The sequence below is a fragment of the Schistocerca gregaria genome, chromosome 4, assembly GCF_023897955.1.
Source record: "Schistocerca gregaria isolate iqSchGreg1 chromosome 4, iqSchGreg1.2, whole genome shotgun sequence".
Lineage (NCBI taxonomy): Eukaryota > Metazoa > Arthropoda > Insecta > Orthoptera > Acrididae > Schistocerca > Schistocerca gregaria.
The window spans coordinates 100,251,841-100,277,370 of NC_064923.1; the positions used below are offsets into that span (position 1 = coordinate 100,251,841).

At 44.6% G+C, this 25,530-nt stretch overlaps 1 protein-coding gene and 1 long non-coding RNA gene across 2 annotated transcripts in view; both read left to right on the forward strand.

Moving 5' to 3' along the window:
• Positions 1–23,449, forward strand: part of LOC126267618 (uncharacterized) — a 39,824-nt gene extending 16,375 nt beyond the window's left edge. The window contains exon 2 of the mRNA XM_049972917.1: positions 20,587–23,449. Within this exon, the coding sequence (XP_049828874.1) occupies positions 20,587–20,889 (303 nt within the window). The 3' untranslated portion in view covers positions 20,890–23,449. The remainder of the gene's footprint in view (positions 1–20,586) is intronic.
• A 633-nt stretch (positions 23,450–24,082) lies between these two features.
• LOC126268214 (uncharacterized) lies at positions 24,083–24,517 on the forward strand. Its single transcript, XR_007549114.1, has 3 exons — positions 24,083–24,128; positions 24,259–24,371; positions 24,465–24,517. It is a non-coding gene; the product is annotated as an uncharacterized LOC126268214 (long non-coding RNA).
• Positions 24,518–25,530: the final 1,013 nt, after the last annotated feature.

The window sequence follows — 25,530 nt, forward strand, 5'->3', positions numbered from 1 at the left end:
AGGCACATTAATGACAGTCATCTACAGGGTGTCTGATAGGTCACTCCTTTTTTAAAATAGTTATAATTTTTTAATTTATGAACCAATGTTCTTACAACTACTTTTGTTAGAAACTTCCACGTACGTTCCATCATTCTCTAAGCATTTTTTAAACGAATTGGTATGTGCGAAACTGCTGCTTGCAACATATTAGGTGGAACATTGGCTAACACATTGGGTATTACTGCTTCCAGTTCATCAAAGTCCCGCGGCTTTCTCTTGTAAGCCTCCTCCTTAGTCCACACCCTGTAACACCTCGGTTCAGTTTACATTGACAAAAGCTATAGAAAGAATAATTTAAAATTAAGAATAGAATTTTTAGAGGGGAAAATAGTGAAGAAACAGAGTTCGGTAACTGCAGATCAGAATTATAGTATATCAGCAAGTAGTTTAACGTCTAAGTACAGCAAAGCTACGGAAGCTCCGTCATGGAGGAGGCAGTGACGTTAAACTCTTGTGATGAAAAACCTATAAAAAGTCCTGATCGTCATTATTGCCGCCTTATTTTCCTTGATTGTTTCGTTAAAGGGAGGGGAACCCGTGTCAGTCAGCGAGACAATAATTAGATTGGACTTAGCGTGTTCAGGTTGACGATAAACTGTCAGAATATTACGGAGATTAAAAGTGATGTAGTGTACGATCTCTGACTGTTGGTAGCAACGGAGTATTAAGCGGATTTTAGGACTTTAGTGCTAGATTGGAACTTTACGGACATATAGACGACAGAAACTCCAATTATCTGCTGATACGAGTGAATTCAGAGGTACCGGTATTCAGATATTAACGTGTGGACTTTTCAAAGTGTCGTGTGCCGTTAGTTGCGAATCTGGGCGTAGAGCCCGTGCATATCGGCATTTGCGAACTGTTTAGATTCCTCCAGGCTAGGAACCTTTTAAATAGACCATCATCCATCACCATCTTAATCCTTGAAGATAGAGTGAAAGTGAAATACAAGAGTGTTGTACTTATTTCATTTACCTAGTACTAATCAGTGAAGGTTTTATGGAACCAAAGCTATTCAGCAGTAAGTCAGCACCATCTAGCGGAAAGCATAGGCATTAACTAGCACGCTAACTGAAGTGAACGTTTACGTGTTTTACGGACTGCTTAATATGAACTTTTGTGACTCTTTGACGTCCCCACTCCCTCCGAAAGGTGGCGCAGGCTGTCTTAATCATAAAAGGGGAGAGTTTTAGCCGGGCAGTTTACTAAATAAAAGCGATATTTACAAGACTCGCAGTAATAGCAAAACACAAGGCCCGCACCTCATCGGAGAGTCGTCGCTGTCACGTCGGGAAGTAAAGCCAGAAAACCTACCGACGATACGTATCTACGAGCAGACGTCGACGTGGAGTACCTAAAAAGGGAACCACAAGAGAGTTGGGGATGCTTCAACCCAGAAAAAAAACGCGATGCATCGAATGACGGATGCGGGCTGGCCATTCGTGTGCACCACGTCAGCCTGTCCAACGATCGGCAGCCGGCCGCGGTGGTCTAGCGGTTCTAGGCGCTCAGTCCGGAACCGCGGGACTGCTACGGTCGCAGGTTTGAATCCTGCCTCGGGCATGGATGTGTGTGCTGTCATTAGGTTAGTTAGGTTTAAGTAGTTCTAGGTTCTAGGGGACTGATGACCACAGATGTTAAGTCCCATATTGCTCAGAGCCATTTGAACCATTTTGTCCAACGATCTGCAGTCATTCGCGGAAATCATCTGCAGAATGTGCACGTGCTCCATCCTGCATGAAGTGAAGCTGTGGGTTATTCCATTGTGAAAGTACTGGTCATACGAAATATTGCAGCGTTTCCAGCTATCTTTCCCTATTCACTGTGTTCCGCGGAAAGAAAGGACCAACAGTTTCGGATGACGTGATACCACACCGTACTTCAAAGCTTCGGACGCCCCTGTACTTTTTCAACACATTCGTGAGCGTTTTCGGCTGCCCAATAACGGCAGATATGCCTGTTTATAAATCCTCCAATATTGAAAACTGACTCATCAGTTCACATAATGCTCTCAAAAAGCTCAGGCCAATCATAATTCAAAACCAAGAAAACATCTCCAAACTCCATTCTTCTGTCACCGTCGTCAGGAAACAATTATTGCACATGATGTGGCTTCCATGGGGCAAAAGTGAGATTTATTGCAAGCATACAACACGAAAGACCACTTTCACGAGATACTTGATGCAGTGATTTCTTAGGCTCCTCGTGAACATTTCACGAACTCTGTCAACATTCCCTGGTGTCTTCGAAGTTTATGTTTTCCCAATCTTCTTGCATCGGTGGCACTCCCTGTTGTTAGTAATTTGGAATGGCGATTTTTAACTGTTTTTGCATCCAGTGTTGCATGGATCCTTTAGTTCAGTCCTCCACCACCTTTGTACACGCACCGAAGATCGCCAAACCTCATCTCTCTCTCTCTCTCTCTCTCTCTCTCTCTCTCTCTCTGCCTCTATCTATTCTTTTAGTCGGTTGCGAGTCTTCGTGACCCCGTGAACCAAAGCACACCAATGTCTTTTGCCCTGCAATTAATTTCTCCCGTAGTCTTTCCAGGCTGGAACACATTACTTTTGTGATGCCATCGATCCATCCCATCCTATGAAGTCCTCTTTTTCTAGTGTCTTCGATCTTCCCCAGCATTAATGTTTCTTTTTTTTCAGTGAAACATGTCTTCTCATGATGAGTCCAAAATAGGGCAGATTTTGTTTTAGTATCAGATCTTCCAGGGAGCACTCTTTTTTTTTTTGCTCTAGTATTGACCTATTCATTCTCTTTGTAGTCCAAGGGATATTTTCTCCGTTACGCCTTTCTAACGGTCCAGGTCTCATATCCATACAACCCTCATAACGAGCTGCTATTTTGGCCCATTTTTGCGCAGTCAGCACAGGCGGCAATTTCCAACAGAAAAAAAGAAAAAAACATGATGTTAAACACAACCTCGAGGAGTGCTGTTTCTAACATAAATGGCTCTAAGAAAATTGGGTCATAAATAAAGAAATTGTAAGTGTTTAAAAACAGGGAATGACTTATCAGACACCCTGTACAGCAAACAAAACACCACAAGACGCAAATCTTATAGACCGCATTGAAACGTCTCGTGGTGTGTAATCGAAGAAAACCCTTTCTGGTTAGGCAGCTGAACAAAGTCCCGGTGTCCATCAGCCAACAGTGCTACGCGAACCGTCCTTTGTTTTCCTTTGAAAAGGCCAAGGCCGCTTTCCTTCTCCATGTTTACTCAGTCCAAGCATGTATTAAGGCGTGGATCTAGCGATAGGTTAAGGGGAGGGGGTCACTGTGGGGTAAGAGCCCTCACAAGCTCTTTATTTATTGCACAATAATATTGTGTCAGTATATTTAGCGAAAGTTTGAGGCCAAGAACGGCACAATGTTATGGCGCAGTATTAATGCCCGGGACGCGCCAGTAATAATTCAGCCCTCGTAGCGAACGTGTCGGCACTTGATGACGTAGTACTCGTATGTACTGCAGTTGCAATCGCCACACGCTGCAAAAAGAAAAGCAACAGGAAGCGGCGATGGGCGAAGAAAGCGTCTTGGAAGGCGTTCTGCACGCGGCCATACTAACATGCTAAGGGCTCAGGGAAGACTCGCAACAGAACCACGTAACTATAGGAATTTTTTAAGGATGAACGAGCAATCTTTCAACGAACACAGAATGTATACTGCCCATATACTCGTCGGATTTCACTTCTCACAATGCTGGAAGCGATCTATAAACCTGAAAAGAGTAACATATATTATTGTAGCATTTAGAGGATCGGTAGATAGCGCTGTTATGTATTTCTGCAATAAATAATCCAAATTTCTGAAATGAAAAAATAAGCAGTTGCATTATTATTCGCCTTCAGTTTAACATTTTTGTTGACTGTTTCTACAGCTAATTACTGAAAATTTTAAATATTCAGTCAAACTATTCCCCTTAATGCGCTTAAAAACGTTTAGTTCATCAGCCCTTACTGATGTATTCACATTCATGTGGCGTCACTGTCTGAGTTGTTTTCATGTCCTCAAATGACGAAGTCTCGCTAGGATCTGCCGTGCAGTGCACGGTATCATCCTTGCACGGTACAATATATTGCGCAATATGTTGAACGAGCGTCAATATTTTGAAAGCTCTGCAATCTCGTTCAATACATTTCGCCAACCGACAATGCTGCTCTCAGACGGTCAATATTATTGTGCAATGCTCAGTACTGCTCAAATGGCTCAAATGGCTCTGAGCACTATGGGACTTAACAGCTATGGTCATCAGTCCCCTAGAACTCAGAACTACTTAAACCTAACTAACCTAAGGACATCACACTCAGTTCTGTACAATAAATATTGAGCCTGCGAGTGTCCCTTTACAGTTCTTCCCTCTCCTCACCCCTTGAAACCAAATCAGACTTCCTTCAGATTTTAACACGCCGCACTCCTTCTCCGTAGTAAATGCCGGTTACGCACGCGTGTACGGTAGCAGTCAGCTCCGAGACACGCTGTTTGAAATTATGGTGGTTCATGAAACTTTGACTGCCATTATTTGGCCGTCAAGGTTAGGAGAGTCGCTGGCGTAAAGATTCTGTACTCGACTTCTCAACAAGGACCTAGATTCATCTCCAAACCTTTCCGCATTGCCTCATGAAGTGGGGGATGTAACACTGTTCACGGTGATCCGTGCATCCGATGGGCACGTTGAACTTGGGGGCCCCCTTGGTGCTATTCGAGAGGCGTAGAATATGTGCTGGGATTGGGTTTTTAGTATTTATTCATTAGATTTCCTTTCAGTGCAGGATGTTTCTGTGGCTCTTCTCCATATCAACATCTCTATTGTTCCTAAATTTTTCTTTTCTTCGTTCCACAGTGTCCACCCCTCTCAACCACAGCTTTATATACTCCAAATAACTGTCTTTATGAATTAATTTCTTATTTCTATGTTTAGACGATTGTTTCTTGATAAATTACTCATATTTCTGAATGCTTCTTTAGTCATTGCAATTCTTGATTTAGTGCCCAACATACTTCTGTTGACACCTGTTATTGTACTTCCCAAGCAGCAAAAGGTTCGTTTGCGTCTATTAGCAGTTCATTTCCTGTCTTAATGTTTACCCTCAGTTGTCTGTGCGATTTAGCTATCTCCGTTATATTAGTCTTGAATGTGTTTGTTTTTATCCAAGGAAACAGCCAATTTATTGACATATAGTAGATGTAATACACTACTGGCCATTAATGTTGCTACACCAAGAAGAAATGCAGATGGTAAACGGGTACTCATTGGACAAATATATTATACTAGAACTGACATGTGATTACATTTTCAGGCAATTTGGGTGCCTAGATCCTGAGAAATCAGTACCCAGAACAACCACCTCTGGCCGTAATAACGGTCTTGATACGCCTGGGCATTGAGTCAAACAAAGCTTGGATGGCGTGTACTGGTACAGCTGCCCATGCAACTTCAACACGATACCACACTTCATCAAGAGTAGTGACTGGCGTATTGTGACGAGCCACTTGCTCGTCCACCATTGACTAGGCGTTTTCAGTTGGTGAGAGATCTGGAGAATGTGCTGGCCAGAGCAGCAGTCGAACATTTTCTGTATCCAGAAAGGTCCGTACAGGACCTGCAACATGCGATAGTGTATTATCTTGCTGAAATGTAGGGCTTCGCAGGGATCGAATGAAGGGTAGAGTTACGGGTCGTAACATATCTGAAATGTAACTTCCACTGTTCAAAGTGCCGTCAATGTGAACGAGAGATGACCGAGACGTGTAACCAATGGCACCCCATACCATCACGCTGGATGATACGCCAGTATGGCGATGACAAATACACGCATACAATGTGCGTTCACCGCGATGTCGCCAAACACGGATGCGACCATCGTGATGCTGTAAACAGAACCTGGATTCATCCGAAAATATGACGCTTTGCCATTCGTGCACCAGGTTCGTCGTTGAGTACAGCATCGCAGGCGCTCCTGTCAAGGGTAACCGCAGCCATTGTCTCCGAGCTGATAGTCCATGCTGCTGCAAACGTCGTGCAGATGGTTGTTGTCTTGCAAACGTCCGCATCTGTTGACTCAGGTATCGAGTACCGTTACAGCCATGCGGATAAGATGCCTGTCATCTCGACTGCTAGTGATACGAGGCCGTTGGGATCCAGCACGGCGTACCGTATTACCCTCCTGAACCCACCGATTCCATATTCCTCTAATAGCCATTGGATCTCGACCAACGCGAGCAGCAATGTCGCGATACGATAAACCACAATGCGATAGGCTACAATCCGACCTTTATCAAAGTCGGAAACGTGATGGTGCACATTTCTCCTCCTTACACGATGCATCACAACAATGTTTCATCAGGCAACGCCGGTCAACTGCTGTTTGTATATGAGAAATCGGTTGGAAACTTTCCTCATGTCAGTACGTTGTAGGTGTTGCCACGGGCGCCAACCTAGTGTGAATACTCTGAAAAGCTAATCATTTGCATATCACAGCATCTTCTTCCTGTCGGTTAAATTTCGCGTATGTAGCACGTCATCTTCGTGGTGTAGCAATTTTAATCGCCAGTAGTGTATAAACGCTTTTGCATAGGGACTTCAGGAAGGAAGTTACACGCGTTATTGCTGAAGAAGAGTGGCGCATGGTCAAAACTGGGTATATAATATGGATTGTACGGAGACAGTCCCGCTACGGTAGGGATAACAGGTACAGTACAAGCCAGTACAACTCTAGGGGGCAAAACGTCCAAGTTGCACTTAGATTCACCGTGACATCCTGACAATATACGTTGCAAATGCAGTTTTGCGGCCAGCTGTAGTGAAACGGAGTAACAATCTGACCAGGGGCGCACGGACGTCGGTGATGCTGATAGAGAAGGGAAGCCATCGACGTCGGCCACAGGCGATAATGTCTGGGCAATCGAGTATCCGATTCGCAGCAGTCGCAGGGTAAAGAGATTTACTGACAAACAATGGTCTTCGAACGGCTCCGTGACCAAGTTGCGTATTTCTGCTGTCGAAGAACTAAATTATTTGCAGGACATTTCGAGGGTTACCAAGACATGAGTACGATGAGAAATAGTGTAATGCATCTGTGTCACTTTGAACTGTAGTGCACCATACAATAAAAGTTATTTTGTCTTGCCATGATACATTTCGAAGGCCTAAGTAAGAAACAACTACAGTAGATGTGATAATGAAGTGCACTGTATGGTAGAGTTCACAGCTCGTGGTCTAGTGGCTAGTGTTGCTGCCTCTGGATCACGGGGTTCCGGGTACGATTCCCGGCAGGGTCGGATATTTTCTCTGCCCGGAGACTGAGTAATAGTGTTGTCCTCATCATCTCATCATCATTCAGGGAGTGCTGCGACTGGAAATGGAAATGTTAGTCGCTGATGAGCACGATATTGAGCGCCCCACAAACCAACATCATCATCACGGTATGGTAGAGCGTCTCAAAGGATATACATTACCGCATCAGACGCACTAACTATTCTCGCGACAGTGCAGGGTGATCGCATGAGGCGAAAATGGCGACATCACAGCAGCGTGCGCAAACTGTAGCGTAGTTTACGGAAACAAAATCGCCGATTAGTGTGCAAAGAAATTATCGGAGAGTGTGTGGATGTGATTCAACTTACGTGGAAACGATTACGGAAGGGTATCGTGCCGAGCGAGGTGGCGCAGTGGTTAGCACATTGGACTCGCATTCGGGAGGACGACGGTTCAAACCCTCGTCCGGTCATCCTCATTTAGGTTTTCCTTTATTTCCCTAAATCATTTCAGGCAGATACCGGGATTGTTCCTTTGAAAGGGCTCGGCCGACTTCCTTCCAGACCTTCCCTAATCCGATGGAACCACTTATCTCACTGTTTGGTCCCCTCCCACAAATCAACCATCCAGCCAATGGTGTCATAAGCGTCTGACGGCTGGAAGTGTTCTGAAGCGATCTGGCGATGCACGTAGTAGTGTTTCGGAAGAGACGGTGGAGGACATCGGACAAGAAGCTCTCAGAAGCACGAAGCACACGTAACTCAGTTCGGCAGGCATCCAGCCAACTTAATGTACCTCTTCAACATTTATACCAATGACTAGCCATTGACCCCAGGCCCAAGGAGATTCTTATATGCAGATGACCTAGCCCTTTCTACGCAGAGCTCATGCTTTAAAAGAGTGGAAAGAAACCTGACAACAGCACTTAGAACACTGTCAAGCTACTTCAATCGGAACCAACTCAGACCAAACCCTTCGAAGACACAGGTGTGTGCCTTTCATTTAAGGAACAGGGAAGCTAATCGTGAGCTACATATTGGATGGTCAGGCATCCAACTCCAGCATCATCACGCACCTAAATACTTGGGAGTCACCCTCGACAGAACTCTGACATTAAAAACTCACTGCAAGAACACCAAAATGAAAATCTCCGCTCGAAACAACCCAATTCTCAAACTAGCGGGGACACAGTGGGGATCACATCCACAAACTATTCGCTGTTCTGCAATGGTACTGAATATGCTTCTCCAGTCTGGTTCAGGTCATCTCATGCCAGACAAGTAGACATTGCTCTCAGCGAAACCTTCAGGATGATCACAGGTTGCTTAAGACCTGCCCCAACCGATAAGCTCTAATGCCTGGCTGGAATAGCGCCACCTTGGGTACTCAGAACAGTGGCTTCCAACAAGAAGAGACTTAAAGTGGAACAGGTCAGTGCCCATCCACTGCATGGACATAATCCACCAGAGCAACGGCTGAGATCGCGAAAGACCTTCCTGAGAACATCCGAGAAGCTCACCATTTCACCAGAGAAGGCAAGGCTGGAGTTATGGAAAAAGTCGACGCCTCACCTGCAGACGCCAGAAGCTGAAGAACTGCCACCTGGACACAACGAGAGCTGGCTGCTGTGGAAATCTTTAAGCAGATTACCATCAGAAGTTGGACGATCCAGAGACAACCTGAAGAGATGGGGCTTCATAAAAGAAGATACGTCCTGTCATTGTGGACAAAGACAAACCACAAGCCACATGCTACTTTGCCTTTTGTGCCCTACATCCTGCACGAAGATCATCAGTTGCAAGCCACTCCAAGCGCCCTGGAGCTTGCAAAGTACTGGGCACATGTAATATATATATACAGGGTGTTTCAAAAAGGTACGGCTAAACTTTTAGGAAACATTGCTCACACACAAAGAAAGAAAATATGTTATGTGGACATGTGTCCGGAAACGCTTACTTTCCATTTTATTGCTTCTCTTCAAATCACATTAATAATGGAATGGAAACACACAGCAACAGAACGTAGCAGCGTGACTTCAAACACTATGTTACAGGAAATGCTCAAAATGTCCTCCGTTTGCGAGGATACATGCATCAACCCTCCGTCGCATGGAATCGCCGATGCACTGATGCAGCCCTTCAGAATGGAGTATTGTATCAGAGCCGTCCACAATATGAGCACGAAGAGTCTCTACATTTGGTACTGGGGTTGCGTGGACAAGAGCTTTCAAATGTCCCCCTAAATGAAAGTCAAGAGGGGTGAGGTCAGGAGAGCGTAAAGGCCATGGAATTGGTCCGCCTCTGCCAATCCATCGATCACCGAATCTGTTGTTGAGAAGCGTACGAACACTTCGACTGAAATGTGCAGGAGCTCCATCGTGCATGAACCACATGTTGTGTCGTACTTGTAAAGGAACATGTTCTAGTAAAAAAAAAAAAAAAAAATGGTTCAAATGGCTCTGAGCACTATGCGACTTAACTTCTGATGTCATATGTAGCCTAGAACTTAGAACTAATGAAACCTAACTAACCTGCGGACAACACACACATCCATGCCCGAGGCAGGATTCGAACATGCGACTGTAGCGGTCTGGCGGTTGCAGCCTGTAGCGCCTAGAACCGCATGCCCACTCCGGCCGGCCATGTTCCAGCAGCACAGGTAGAATATCCCGTATGAAACAATGATAATGTGCTCTATTGAGCGTAGGTGGACGAAGCTAAAATGAGCTCTGACATGGAAATTAAGCATTTCCGGACACATGTCCACATAACATCTTTTCTTTATTTCTGTGTGAGGAATGTTTCCTGAAAGTTTGGCCGTACGTTTTTGTAGCACCCTGTATGCTGTAAATTTGTATGTTTCTGACTCGAGAATAAATAAATAAACACTTCATCGCTCGTAGTACACTAACGTCTTCTTTTACATAGTACAAATTCCGCAACATCTGATGCCGAATGGTGAACAATGGCTCCAAAAATCTGCTACGGACATGCTACTGCTGATCGAAATGAATGTCTGCTTCCTGGAAAGATGTTTCTTCCCAGAAACTTCCATGAACCAAGAACGTTTAACTCGCTTCGCGCTACAAATGGTTCACATGTAGAGGTATTCTGATGATTAGCAAATAGATTCTTTGAGAAGCTCTAGAATGTGGTGCAACTTCATTACCATACCTAGTGTAGCACTTTTCGCTGAGCCTCTGAAATGTGTGTGTGTCTATGGGGGAAGGGGGGGGGGGGGAGGTTTTAAAGGGGCACCCAGTAATGTGTAAGTTATTTCTTGAAGTATGAACTCCACGACACCTCCTCTCCCCCCCTTCCCCGCCCCCCACCTCTTGGATCCCCGCCTGCTGACGATGGCCTCGTGGTGAACGGGACTTGAAACCCTAACCAGGGTGCTGGGTTTGCAGTTAGCACCAGCGTTCAACTTGGGCCTGTCAGCGTTGCGCAGTGCGGACCAGAGCCCAGCGCTGACCTCGGTCCACTGTGGACCACCGGCGGCCGTGCTGGACGCGCCGGCACGCGGCTGCCGGTGGGGTGACTCACTAATTGGGCGGTCGGTGACCCCAGCCGGCCAGACGGCATTCCTGGGGCTGCGGCGTCTCTCGGCTGCCGTAATGAGGCGGCCACTCCCTAATTGGGGCGCCCGGCCTCGTCTGCATACGCTCTCACACCTCCCGCGGCCCCCCTAATGGACGTGCGGCCGCCAGCCCTAAAGATGTCACTCCCCGCGTTCCTGTCACCACTGGACGAGGGCCGGCCAGCGCGATGTGTGCCTAGGAGGCACGGATGGGCAAGTTACGCTGCAACACGAGGTGCACAGACAACGCCGTTCCTATACCTCCGTCCGTTGCGCACGTCTCGTACTGTTGGTTGACGTATTAGCAGTGGTTTTAACGTTACCACACAGTAAGTGATTGGGGCGGAACACGGTTTACGCTCGCAAGTTGTGATTCTCAGACGCCTCTCACCGCCTTTTTCGCCCAGTTCTTCACTTCGTTTTTCACCTCCTCTTCGTCGCAAAAGTGTTTTCCAAGAAGGTGTTCCTTTAATTTAGTGAACAGTTGATAGTCACTCGGTGCGAGATCGGGGCTGTGAGAGGCGTGGCTTCAAACATCCCTACCAAACGAAGTCAACAACTCTTGTGGTGCATGAGCAGTGCGTTGTCATGAAGGAGTACACTCTCCCGTTGTCAGCATCCCGCGACGTTTGTTTTGTACGGCTCTGCAAAGTTTCTTCATTGACTCGCAATATCTTGCAGCATTTATTGTTTCACCTCTTTCCCAAGACACTCACACCGTGATTTTCCTCGCTGTCTGCTGAGTACTGAATATTTTGCCTGAAGGAGAATGAGTATGGAGCTACTGCATTGATTGTCATTTGCTCTCTGGACTTTGGTGATAAGACCAACTATAGAGTTGAGAAAACCTCACCTTCAGTCTCAAGATGGTCAAGAAATCCTCGAGCGCACTGATTCTGTTCATTTTGTGTGCTTTGGTAAGCGTTCTGTGCACGCATCGCACACCCAATTTTAATAATTCATGATAGTGTCTGTTTGTTCTATATCGTGTCTCGCTACCACTTTCGCGCAACGACGCTCTGAGCGTGTTTTTTAGGGAATTGACTACTTTGAACCTGGGACCTGTTGCTGGTAAGGAGACGCCACACCATACATGACATGTAGAATTCAGAAGAGTTCAGTGAGACTAGCGATGATATAACCAAATACTAAATGATCTCAGCGTCAGCTCCACTGCACTCCCTGTAAAAGAATCTTGATACTAACTAAATTTAGTGGAAGGGGTTCAAGGCTTTCCTGTTTTTAGTTAGCTGGTAAAATAACGTCGAAAAAGCAGTTAAGTTTACCATTGGAAATTTTATTCTACTCACAAAACATCGTTTATAAATTGCACTATTGATAAAAGGAAGTGTTTTAATACAGGATGGTAAAAACCAACTGCGTTCAACAAAAATGTGAACGAATATTTCCTGAATGGGTTTCCAAGTTATACAATGAATCGAAGGATGACCTATGCAATATCACATCTATAATCTAGGTTTAAGTTAAGTTTCACAAAAGAGAAAACTATCAAAATGGTCTAACTTGTTGTAAATTACAGTGGCTGATGTGGCTTCTCAATAATTATATAACAGAGAAATCGCGTTTCAGATTTTTACTTCTAGTGGCAAATGTGAACACCATGAGGTATAATTTACGATCGACACTAGTATTACGCAAAAAAAGGGGGTGTAACAGATGAGACTTCTGCAGTTCTGAGTGAAGCTTCATGCGCTGTTGTGCGGCATCGCGTGCGTTCATTACCTTGTCGCTGCTCGTCAGGGGGCCGCGGCCGGCGGAGCTCCGCTCACCTCGCCGTCTCGGAAGCAACTAGTCACCTAACTTCTCCTTACTACAATTTACCGAAGGTGGTTTAAAAAAACTATCGGGCTATGTTTTCATCTGACCAATCAGGATCTCAATGTTAACCTTAAGCTCGGCCTACAAAAATTCTGTCTATCCAATGAGAAACGTTGTACTTTTCGTGGTGGGGCAATGTTTTTTAAAGTTTGCAACGTAACAGAGACGCGAAAAAGTCTCACGCTAAAACCTGCAGCTGGTGTGGTCCTTTTAGCGTTATCGTAAGATCTATACTGTTCTTTCGGAGGGCTCTATTTTTTAACATGGGCTGGGGGGTAGTCTTAGAGGTAGGCTGGCGACGTGGCTGTCCAGTCCGTCCCTTATCGTAGGGCCTTCTAGCTTAACACGGTTCTGCTCTCGGCTTCTGTTCTCGTTTCTCCCCTCGGAACTGCGTCTGCCTCGCAGTGGGAAGGTATGACATGCATTTAGACATTCTTGTGTTAGTCTGTGGTATTCCATTTGCTCACTCGTTACTCGCATTACTTTGGTTAATTTAATGTCACGATTTATTCGGAGCTATGTGACATACTACTGGATTTGCTTATCATGTCAGGGTTTTCATGGAAGGTGTTGGATTTGCCTGACACCTTACACAATTTGCGGTAATTCAGTCGAGTAGTCACGATTTCATGAAAAACAATTCGTGAAATGTTTGGACCAAATGCATTCAGGTCGTCAATTGTTGAACGGCGATCGAAGAGAAGATGTCCTTCAGTTTTCTGCATCACATCGTCAGTCTCAACAGACGACCTTCCGCTTCTGTCTTCATCGTGAATTTCCGTCCTTTCATAATTTAAATTCCGTACACATTTCGTCACACGCTGCCTTGACATTATGTCCTCTCCATAAATTGAAACAATTTCGCGCTGAATCGCAGCGGCGTTCACGCCGTTAGCATTTCGTAGGGAATTGCAGCGCGCACTTTCCACTTGGCGGGACTCGGAATGAGAACGCTCATTTCTGACAGTCTAAAAGCAAACTCCTCCCGAACAGGCCGTGAAGGTCCAACGGCACCGACCGGCCGCTGTGTCATCCTCAGCCCACACGGCAGTGGTACCAACATCCCCATGGATATTCCACGCTAAAGCTACATGCTTTGTAACCTTAGTTTCCGGATAACTCACACTGAGTGGTGTGCAATCTCCAGTCACGGAATAATCGGAGCGATATTCATTGATGGCACAGCGACTACCGAACGGTACGCGAAGGGTTTGGAAGACGATTTCACTCCCTTATCCAAAGTAACCCCGATTTCGATGAGATGTGGTTCACGCAAGACGGAGTTCGACCTTATCGAAGCAAGAGAGTGATGTCCTGGTGGAGCACTTTGGGGACCGCATTCTGGCTCTGGGGTACCCAGAGGCCACTGGCATGGGACTCGACTGACCACCATATTCTCCGGATCTGAACACAAGCGACTCCTTTTGTAGGGCTATATTAAACACGAGGTGTACAGCAATAACCCCAAAACCATTACTCAGCTAAAAACAGCCATTCAGCAGATCATCGACACCATCGATCTTCCGACACTTCAGCGGGTCATGCTGAATCTCGCTATTCGTCTCCGCCACATCATCGCGAATGATGACAGGCGTATCGAACATGTCATAACATAAATCCGAATATCTGTAGTGACGTTTATGTGTTGAATAAAGTGTGTGCACGCCGTAGTTTGTAACTGCTTTATGTTTTTTTCATATATTTCAATAACTGTCACCATCTAAAACCTATACCACCGACAGATATAGAAATTAAGCAAAGATGAAAGTGAATCAATTATTAAATCGATAAAGATTAAAGTCTAGGATAAGCGAGACGAAATGTCATGTGCGTTATGAAGACTGGATGCACCACGTATTACTACTGTATTCTGCCACCTGCGCAATGTGTATCTCAGGAGTTGTCGGTTCTTGACAGATCTGAAATGCTGCTTAGTGAAACTACTTTAGAAAAAAGGGGAGAGATAATTTAAACAATTAATAGTGAATTTATTTACAACACACTTTTTCGAATTTTTTTGTTTTGTTTTTGAGAAAGCATAGAATGAGAGTGTAATGTAAAATAGGACCACATACAATTTGTTGGCGGCGCGGGTTTAGCCGAGCGGTCTGGGGCACTGCAGTCAAAGACTGTGCGGCTGGTCCCGGCGGAGGTCCAAGTCCTCCCTCAGGCATGGGTGTGTGTGTGTGTTTGTCCTTAGGATAATTTAGGTTAAGTAGTGTATAAGTTTAGGGAGCGATGGCCTTAGCTGTTAAGTCTCTTAAGATTTCACACACATTTGAACATTTTTGAACAATTTGTTACCAGGTTCCTTGTGCCGCCACAGGGAAGGAGTATCCACAGGAAAAGCAATTTATGTTTTCGTTGCAAGGCTCTCGAAGGGCTAAGTGATAGGTTGAGGACAGTAGGTATTTTCTTTCATGTAACAAAAGCATTTTATTAGGTGGACAACGCAGCTCGTTGGGGAAGTTGGGACATTATGGGGTTAGTGAAGAACTCAACAACGCAGTAGGAAGCAGAATAAATATGAGTTGACTGGGGTAAAATAACGTTGGAGGTTCCACAGGGTTTTGGGTTGGGCACGACGAAGGAATTAACCGATTCGGACGGAAATCGGTAGATGCAATGTACATGTACAGACAAACAAATGTTTACAATGTCATAAAATCTGCATGATTTATTCAAGAGAAAGAGATTCACAAGTTGACCAAGTCAGTAACGTGTTGGGCTACTACTCGCTATTTTGCAAGCAGTTTTAGGCTCGGCATTGATTGGTGGAGTTGGTGGATGTCGTTCTGAGCGATATCGTGCCAAATACGTCCGATTGGCGGTTAGGTAGTCGGTACACCAAATTGCCTGGAGGGCCCTGCCCATAATGTTCCAGACATTCTCAATTGGGCGATCTTGTTGGCCGAGGTAGGATTTCTCAAGTTCGAAGAGAAGCAGTAGAAAGTCCCCACTCAACGTGATTCCCGACCGAAGACATATCTGTAGACGCCCCGGACAGCGGTGAAATACCAGCATGACTGTCGCCCGCCATATGGCTCGATAACCAGGGGTAACGGTCTGCGGTGCCACTTCATTTCATAACAGGACCCCTTGAGTTGTTATCCACGACAGTCTTAGAACAAAGCGGTACGTGGACGATATTCTGCTCCCCGTTTCGTTGTCCTTCATGGCAAGCCATCGTGGGCTTACATTTCAGCAAGATATTGGCCGCCCCCACACAACGAGAGCTCCTACTGCTTTTCTTCGTTCTCGCCAAACCCTACCTTGGCCAGCAAGGTGGCAGGATTCCTCCCCTGTTGAGAACGTTTGGAGCATTGCCTGTATCAATATAATTATGACTCTACTTGCCGACTGTGAACAGGAACTGATTATTATGTATTTTGCACTATTATGGTGGATCACAAACAGTTTTTATTTCAGAGAGATCTATTGTGTTGAACACTGACATTCCCAACGATAACTCATTCACAACTGACCATACAATTTTAATTTGGCTCATAGCTCTTTCTGTTATCCTGGTGTAATGCGTTACTTTAGTCTGTTTTGTGACATTTTTCAGTCCTTTGTGGGTTTTTTTGTGGTGATGTTCTGTAGTTGGGCTGTGAATGTCCTTCATATTACGATATAGATCCCGTTTTCTCCTGTATGGCGTCTAATGCCATTAGTTATCTAAACTAGTGGATTAGTATTGCGTACCTGCTTTCAATTTTTAAGCGGTAATCTCCCACCTTCTTCCTGTTTTCATCTATTGTCCACATTACTCTTTTATAAGAATTGAGAGGATCGAAGATTACAATAAACTTTCTAGTTTACTTAGCTTGTCATATAGAGTTGGCTCCAGTTCTTCTTGTCTAGGGGTTTGATCCTTGAAGCCGAAAATGTCACATTTTAGGTCCTCACTGTTAGATTGATCTAAATAAATTTGAAGATGGTTGTTGCAGAATTTTTGTTTTTACGTAAATCTGTTTTCTCACATTTTAGTGTATCATACAAACGTTTGATTTTTCACATTAACAAAGCCGAAATTACACTGATCGAACAAAATACAAAAATACGTCCGATCACATCAGAGGCATGCTTACGACTCTCACACTCTGTAGCCATAACCGTATTTCAAAGGGTTTACAGTGTTTCTTAACAAATGAATTTCTACGAGTTTCCGATACTTTCGATTATTATTTCATAAATGAATTCAGAAATAAACATAACAACCAGTACAAATGGTTCAAACGGGTCTGAGCACATAACAGCTGAGGTCATCAGTCCTCTAGAATTTAGAACTACTTAAACCTAACTAACCTAAGGTCGTCACACACATCCATGCCCGAGGCAGGAGATTCGAACCTGCGACCATAGCAGTCGCGCGGTTCCGGACTGAAGCGCCTAGAACCGCTCGGCAACCAGTACAGTATTGCGTAATTTATAATAGTGCCAATAGTTCGTAATTTCAAATGTTTCTAAAAAAATAATTATAACTGTAAAATCAGACTAGTACTTATCGATTACAACATCGAGACTAAAACATTTTATAAAGTAAAAAGGCAAGAGAACCGTGTGTGCAAACGCCACCGCGTGGCTCCGACGACGATTTGCAATAACGCCCAGAACAGCAAGCTAGATTTCGCCATCTTGGGCGTTTTCTATATTAAATAAAAGGGGAATGCTACTATTATTCTGCCCCCTCTAACCGATGGTCCTCTTCATACACAAAACTTCGGTAGTGTCTGTGGACTTGGGAAAATTAATTTAGTGGCATTAATTAATTATTCGACTGGTCGGAGTTAGGTATCACTTTGCTTTGGTAGTGCCGGCACGGTAGCTCAGCGTGTTCGGTCAGAGTGCTAGTTCGCCTCTGCAATAAAAAAACTGAGTGACGGATGTCATGTCACGTCCGCAACGACCGAACACAACGATCAACAACGAAAAAAAAGTAACTAACTGCCGAACGATTCTACTTCCGCCAACGTACATTGCGTTTAAGGACCGCGAAGGTAAGATACGAGAAATTAGGGCTTATGCGGAGGCATACATACAGTCGTTTTACCATCGCCCTATTTGCCAGTGGAACACGAAAGCAAATTGCAAGTAGTTGTACAGGATGCCCTCCGCCACGCACCGTACGGTGGCTTGCGGAGTACCTATGTGCAATGTAGATATAGATGTATAATGCTGGCCCATGAAATTTTTCCGTTCCTAACGTTTCGTCCAGAGCTCCCCTCGACATCTTCAGAGGTGCTTCCGGTTCTACTGAGTCGTGCCGACGGACGGGTCAGTCGTACTGTGACAAAATTTGCACGGTAGAAGTTTACACGTGATCGGCAGTGATAACATTGTTCAGTGACTTCGAATGTGGACTGGTCATCCGTCAAGGCAGAATTACTGAAACAAGCTGCCTCTATACCCATCCACAATTGCGAAAGTGTAACTGGTGCAAGATTTAGTGCGCGAATTGTGCTCTCAATTGTGCCCCATAAATGTTCGATGAGATTCACGTCGGGAGATCTGCGTGGCCAAACCATTCGCTTTAACCGTCCAGAGTACCCTTCAAACCAATCACTAATAAGTGCGGGCCGGTGACACGGCACATTGTCGTCCATAAAATGTCCGTTGTTGTTTGAGAACATGAAGTCCATGAATATCTGTAAATGGTCTGCAAGTAGCCAACATCACTGAGGACCCAGTCCATTTAATGTAAAACACAGCCTACACGATTATCGAGCCACCAGCAGGTTACACAGTGCCTTGTTGACAACCTGGGTCTACCCTGCACTCGAACCGTACCATCATCTCTTACCAACTGACATTGGAGCTCATCTGAGCAGACCAGACCTCGGTTTTCCAGGCGTCTAGGGTCCAAGTGATATGTTTACGAGCCCAGGAGAGAGGCTGTTGGCGATGTTGCGCTATTAGCAAACGCACTCGCGTCGGTCGTCTGCTGTCATAACCCATTAACGCCAAATTTCGTCTCATTGTCCTAATGTGTACGTTTATCGTACGTCCCTCATGGCTTTCTATGGTTATTTCATGCGGTGTTGTTTGTGTGTTAGCATTGACAACTCTACGCTAAGGTCGCTGCTCTCGGTCGTTAACAGAACTGCGCTGTCTGTCGTCAGAGCTAATGCCTGGAAATTGGTACTGTTGACACTGCGGACCTCGGCATATTGAATTCCAGCTCCAACTACTACTTCGCGTTTAAAGTCTGTTAATTCCCGTCGTTGAGCCATAATCTCGTCAAAAACATTTGCATATGAACCACTTGAGTGCAAATGACAGCTCCATCAATGCACTTCCACAATATACCTTCCACTGTATATCTTGTGAATGCGATACTGCATATCGCTATTCCTGCTAGAGTTTGTCTACTACTGGCCATTAAAATTGCAACACCACGAAGATGACGTGATTCAGACGCGAAATTTAACCAACAGGAAGAAGATGGTGTGATATGCAAATTATTAGCTTTTCTGAGCACCGGTGGCGACACCTACAACGTGCTCACATGAGGAAAGTTTCCAACCGATTTCTCATACACAAACAGCAGTTGACCGGCGTTGCCTGGTGAAACGTTGGCGTTATGCCTCGTGTAAGGAGGAGAAATGTGTACGTACATGACGTATCCGACTTTGATAAAGGTCGAATTGTAGCCTATCGCGATTGCGGTTTATCATATCGCGACGTTGCTGCTCTCGTTGGTCGAGGTCCAATGACTGTTAGCAGAATATGGAATCGGTGGGTTCAGGAGGGTAATACGGAACGCCGTACTGGATCCCAACGGCCTCTTATCACTAGCAGTCGAAATGACAGGCATCTAATCCGCACGGCTGTAACCTATCGTGCAGCTACGTCTCGGTCCCTGAGTCAACAGATGGGGGGGACGTTTGCAAGACAACAACCATCTGCACGAACACTTCGACGACGTTTGCTGCAGCATGGACTATCAGCTCGGAGACCATGGCTGCGGTTCCCCTTGACGCTGCATCACAGACAGGAGCGCCTGCGATGGTGTACTCAACGACGAGCCTGGCTGCACGAATGGCAAAACGTCATTTTTTCGGATAAATCCAGGTTCTGTTTACATCATCTTGATGGTCGCAACCGTGTTTAGCGACATCGCGGTGAACGCACATTGGAAGCGTGTATTCGTAATCGCCATACTGGCGTACCACCGGCGTGATGGTATGGGGGTGCCATTGGTTACAAGTCTCGGTCACCTGTCGTTCGCATTGACGGTATTTTGAACAGTGGACGTTACATTTCAGATGCGTTACGACCCTTGGCTCTACCCTTCATTCGGCCCTGCGAAACCCTACATTTCAGCAGGATAATGCACGACCGCATGTTGCAGGTCCTGTGCGGGCCTTTCTCGATACAGAAAATGTTCGACTGCTACCTTGGCCAGCACATTCTCCAGATCTCTCACCAATTGAAAACGTCTGGTCAATGGTGGCCGATCAACTGGCTCGTCACAATACGCCAGTCACTACTCTTGATGAAGTGTGTTGTCGTGTTGAAGCTGCATGGGCAGCTGTACCTGTACACACCATCCAAGCTCTGTTTGACTCAATGCCCAGGCGTATCAAGGCCGCTATTACGGCCAGAGGTGGTTGTTATGGGTACTGATTTCTTAGGATCTATGCACCCAAATTGCGTGAAACTGTAATCACATGTCACCTCTAGTATAATGTATTTGTCTAAAGAATAACCGTTTATCATCTGCAGTTCATCTTTTGTAGCAATTTTAATTACCAGTAGTGTATAATGCTTTCATATTCTCTTTGTGAGTAATATCGTAAATGCGCTTATGCTTCCTCTACGGAGAGTGCTGACCGGCTGTCGCTGCGTTGCAGATGAGAGCGACAGCGCTAGTGGTGGTGGCCGCCGTGGCGGCGGTGGTGGTGGCTGTGGCGAGCGGCTACGACCCGGAGGACGAGTCGCTGGCGACGGTGCTGCCGCCGCGCGGCCAGTTCGAGGCGTTCTACGGGGGGCGCGCCTTCGGCGTGGAGGACGCGCCGTCGCGGCCGGCGCACGGCCACGCCTCCTACTACGCGGAGCGCAGCCCCGCGCTCGTCAACGCGCCAAACGCCGCCGCCTACGGCTTTCGCTTCGACGGCGGCCGGCGCTTCAACTACGACCGCCGCCGGCGCCGCTAGTCGCACTCACGGGTCCGGGCCAGGGGCTCGCCCTACTCCGCCTCGTCTCGGGTTCTCGTGTACTTTCAAGACCTCGACTCGCGAGACAGGTTTCTGCCGGTGACTGGGACAGAAACTACAGTGGTGTACAGGCGAGTGCGTTTGCATTTCCCAGAGTGTGGCACAGAAACTTGGCAGTGCCGTCACTTTGTTCTCTGCCTTGCGTCACTCAACTGTTCTCTTTCATGGCAGTTGGCAGCCCTGGTCCAGGCTCATCGTGGGCGGTGCAGCTTCAGATTCTGACGCCTTTCTCATGAAACTGATGTACACGGGATGCCATTGCTGCAGTGGTAAAGACTTGTCAGATGACCTATACTTTTCAGAGGCCCTATACAACCAACAGGACAATTTTAAGGCCGAGATGTGGCTATGCTCTGTTAAGGTAGACAATTTTGTAGCTTTAGGCTGTAACTCATTATTTCAGTGACGTCATGGGACTGATATTTCCAAAACACTTGCCACCCACTCTGTGCTGACTCGTACAGGATGACAGTGTAAGAATCATCTGAAAATGACAGTTGTCATTTGTCTCTGATTAATATAAAACAAAAGATACATGTATCGCGATTTACAGGGTGAACCAAAAAGATGTTGACATTAAATGGGTGTTCAATCATGTGAAATTACGAGGCAGGGATTTGAAATGTTCAAAAGTGTGTGATATCTTATGGGAATTAACTTCTAAGGTCCTCAGTCCATAAGCTTACACACTACTTAACCTAAATTATCTTAATGACAAACACACACACCCGAGCCCGAAGGAGGACTCGAACCTCCGTAGGGACCAGCTGCACGACAGCGGTTTGATTACAGAGTTTCAATTTGCCACCCATCTCGTTCAGTGCACTAGTAGCGGCGGCCCATTGTTGACTATGAGGCCCATTGGACCATCTGTGCAGCAATAGAAGGACCTCACTGTTGGAGGGCTTCAGACTGTCTGCGTTGCAAGATTGGATGGCGTAGACACGATCCTTGACCATGCCCCACAGCCACAGATGGCATGGCGTCAGGTCGGATGAACGTGCTGGCGAGTGGAAAGGATCACCTCTAGCAATCCAACATTTACCGAACGTGTTGTTCAGGTAACCCCTACCCATATGACTGTAATGGGCATAGGTGCCGTCTTGGTGAAAGTACCCTCGCTGGAGGATGGAAAGTGGCGCGTTCTCCTCCATGAACGTGTTGAACATGACAAGTTAATTCTCTCCCCTGATTGTCTGTTCTTCAAAAAAGGATCCAGTCACTCCACAGCAAACGTTCACCCTGGGAGAATCCCGCACGGGCTTTCGAACTTCCAGGTGGTGCTCGGTCGCCCAGATGACACAGTTATGCTTGTTCACACGACCACTCATGAGGAATGTTGCTTTGTCAGAAAACATGAACAGAATGTCACGCTCCAAGTGTACCATTTCCAAGATAATTGCGCAGCAATCACCCGTAATTGCTTGCCCGCATTTGTGAGTTGATGCACAATCTGCAAGTGGTTTGGCTCCATTCCTAAATCGTAATTCAAAATTCTAGAGAAAGTCTCCTCGAGGACTTGGTTGGGCTGTTATCATTGGTCCCTGGATGAGGATAATCAGTTCGGACAGATCTGTTGCTACCGCTGTCTTGAGCAGACGCCAAACTTCTTGTAGATCCTACTACCTGTCAGGCGCGATGGCCATTCCACCCGATCCAGGCCTTGAAATTTTTTTGCATGATGCTTGAGGACTGAAAACCTCCAGCCAGGCAATTATCTTCCTTCGTTCATCAATGGAATATCGGGACGCCGTGGTTTAATCAGGGGAAAAACATAAAAAGAACACCCATTTAATGTTTACATCTTTTTGCCTCACTGTATTTTCATGTAGAACTGAACTGAATTTACTACCTATTAGTAGACTAAAATCCTTTGCCAGACTGATATTGAGGCTGGGTCATTATCTTAGAGGGAACTGAAATCATGCATTGTTTCTGTGAATTCATGAACTGTGTCTTGTTTACTTTTGACACCAACAATAGAAGAATTTTCATAATCTTCGAGTTTTGATTCTTTAATTTTGCAGATTGTTTTCAGAGTTCAAACAGCACATGGCAATATCTTAGAATAAAATGAAAAAGTTCTTAGAGTAAAGCTTCTAGTTTATTATTCGAAAATCGTGTCCTTTCCCATTTTGTCGAAAACCAGTGTCTCCACTTTTTTGTGTAGCCACTGTAATTTCGCAACTTAACACTACAACTGCTATTTTCTATTTCTGTCGGCTCATTTGTCTTTGTAAATGGCTTAAGCTTCCCTGATGTTTGTTTTTCATTTATTTTGTGTCTATCTGTATGTCTGTCTGTATGTGTGTGTCACAATGAAATTTGTGACCGAAATTTCTATGACATAGATAAAAGCCTAAATCTGCCTGTGTTATTATTTCTATATGCCTTGGTTTTCTAAGTGTTTTTCGCAACAGGCAGAGGTCTTGGTTTGAGTTCTGCAGTTCAGTACAAAATTATATTTTTCTATGGAAATAAATTTGTTGATAAAGTTTGAGTTGCGTTTCTAACTCTCGATGGAACCTATGTTACAAACTTCAGCACTAAGTTGGAAATGTTTGAAATTGGCTTCACACTGGTTTCTAAACAGGAGCAGAAATATTTATTTAACATATCATGCCCTTAAGCAATAATTTTATCTTGGAACTCTTCCATTTGGTCCGTGTTTGCATAGAAAAACAATATCAGAAGTTGCGTCCGCCTTGATGCAAAACACCTTGTTATATGTTTAATTTCTTTATTTTCCCATACTAGTTTCGGCGACAAATATCACCATCATCAGTGGGCTTTTCAAATCTAGAACATGCAGAGAATAGCATGGTTACACAAACAGTGGCACATTATTACATTTTTACTGATCGTTTCTTGAAATATACTTTTTTATACTACCTTATTTATTGCAAGTTACATAATGTTTTTGAGCATTATTTTTGCTGTTTGCAACATATTTACTTCCTGCTTATGTCACCGTTTTTATTCACGAACATCATGTCATCTGCAAACTGTATGAGCGGCTGTTAGTAAACAAATACTGAAGGTGAACTGTGTATGTCAGCAATATACTCTTGGGATTGCAGCAGCGTTGTGGAATGCAGTGTAATGAAACTGTTACTTAGCTATTTGTGCCAAAGTTTTGTTTTGTGTATATAAAAGCGTCTCCACACCATCCAACGAACGTAAGTACACAAATAGCTAAGTAACAGTTTCATTACACTGCATTCCACAACGCTGCTGCAATCCCAAGAGTATATTGCTGACATACACAGTTCACCTTCAGTATTTGTTTACTAACAGCCGCTCATACAGTTTGCAGATGACATGATGTTCGTGAATAAAAACGGTGACATAAGCACGGAGTATACATGTTGCAGACAGCAAAAATAATGCTCAAAAACATTATGTAACTTGCAATAAATAAGGTAGTACAAAAAAGTATATTTCAAAAAACGATCAGTAAAAATGTAATAATGTGCCACTGTTTGTGTAACCATGCTATTCTCTGCATGTTCTAGATTAGAAAAGCCCACTGATGATGGTGATATTTGTCGCCGAAACTAGTATGGGAAAATAAAGAAATTAAACATATAACAAGGTGTTTTGCATCAAGGCGGACGCAACTTCTGATATTGTTCATGCCCTTAAGCTTATAAATTCTCTGTACACCTGAAATATTTGTAAATTCTTCAAATTAATAGATATCTGCATTGATTGTTGTATCAATGATTGATGTAACTATTTCTCAAAACTATTTAGGACTTGAAGCTGATTCTATTAAAAACTAGGTGAGTGTTTGGGTACTGCACCTTCGTTCAACATATTTGGGTACTGAACCTGCATTCAGCAACATTACTATGACTCAGAGAGCAGCCACTTGAAAACATTCCTTTATTTTCTGGATGGTATTTATACACCTGTAGACATTGAAACCTACTTTCTGAAACATAGGGTAAATATTCTTCTGTTGTTGTGAGCCAGTTTTGGGATTATAATGTATCATGAGAGGAAATATATTAGCATGTTGGTTATAACAGGTACAGTAAGTGTGAAGATTTTATCAATCACAAGCAGCCTGCCTTTAGTTGGAGAATTTAAACAGGTCAATAACATTTAATGAGTATGATTCTCTCCAATTCTTGTTTTGTGATGCACCTGTATTCATAAACCTACATGTCTTTCCAATTGTAGTTTGTGATACATCTGCATCACAATAGAATTTTTAGGTACAGTGTAATATGTAAGCTGTGAATGAGTGTGTCAGTTAAATGAAGCAGGTCTGGTATTGTTGTCTCATGCAACTATCTGTAATTTTAGAATACCAAATTACAATGTTTGCATAGCAGTTGACATATCGAATTTCCGTATATATTTCTTCCAAGCCTGTATATTAATATACAGTGGTATGCTGTGCATTGGTAAATACTGAAGTAGATAGGTGAAATATATAGAAAAAATTTTCTGCATGCTAAGCGACTGACAACAGCTAAAGCAATAATACAAATTACAGTTGGCAGTAGGGTTTAGAGGTTTAGTTTAGAAATAAGACAATATAGCTCTACAAGAAAATTTTGTTTATTTCGA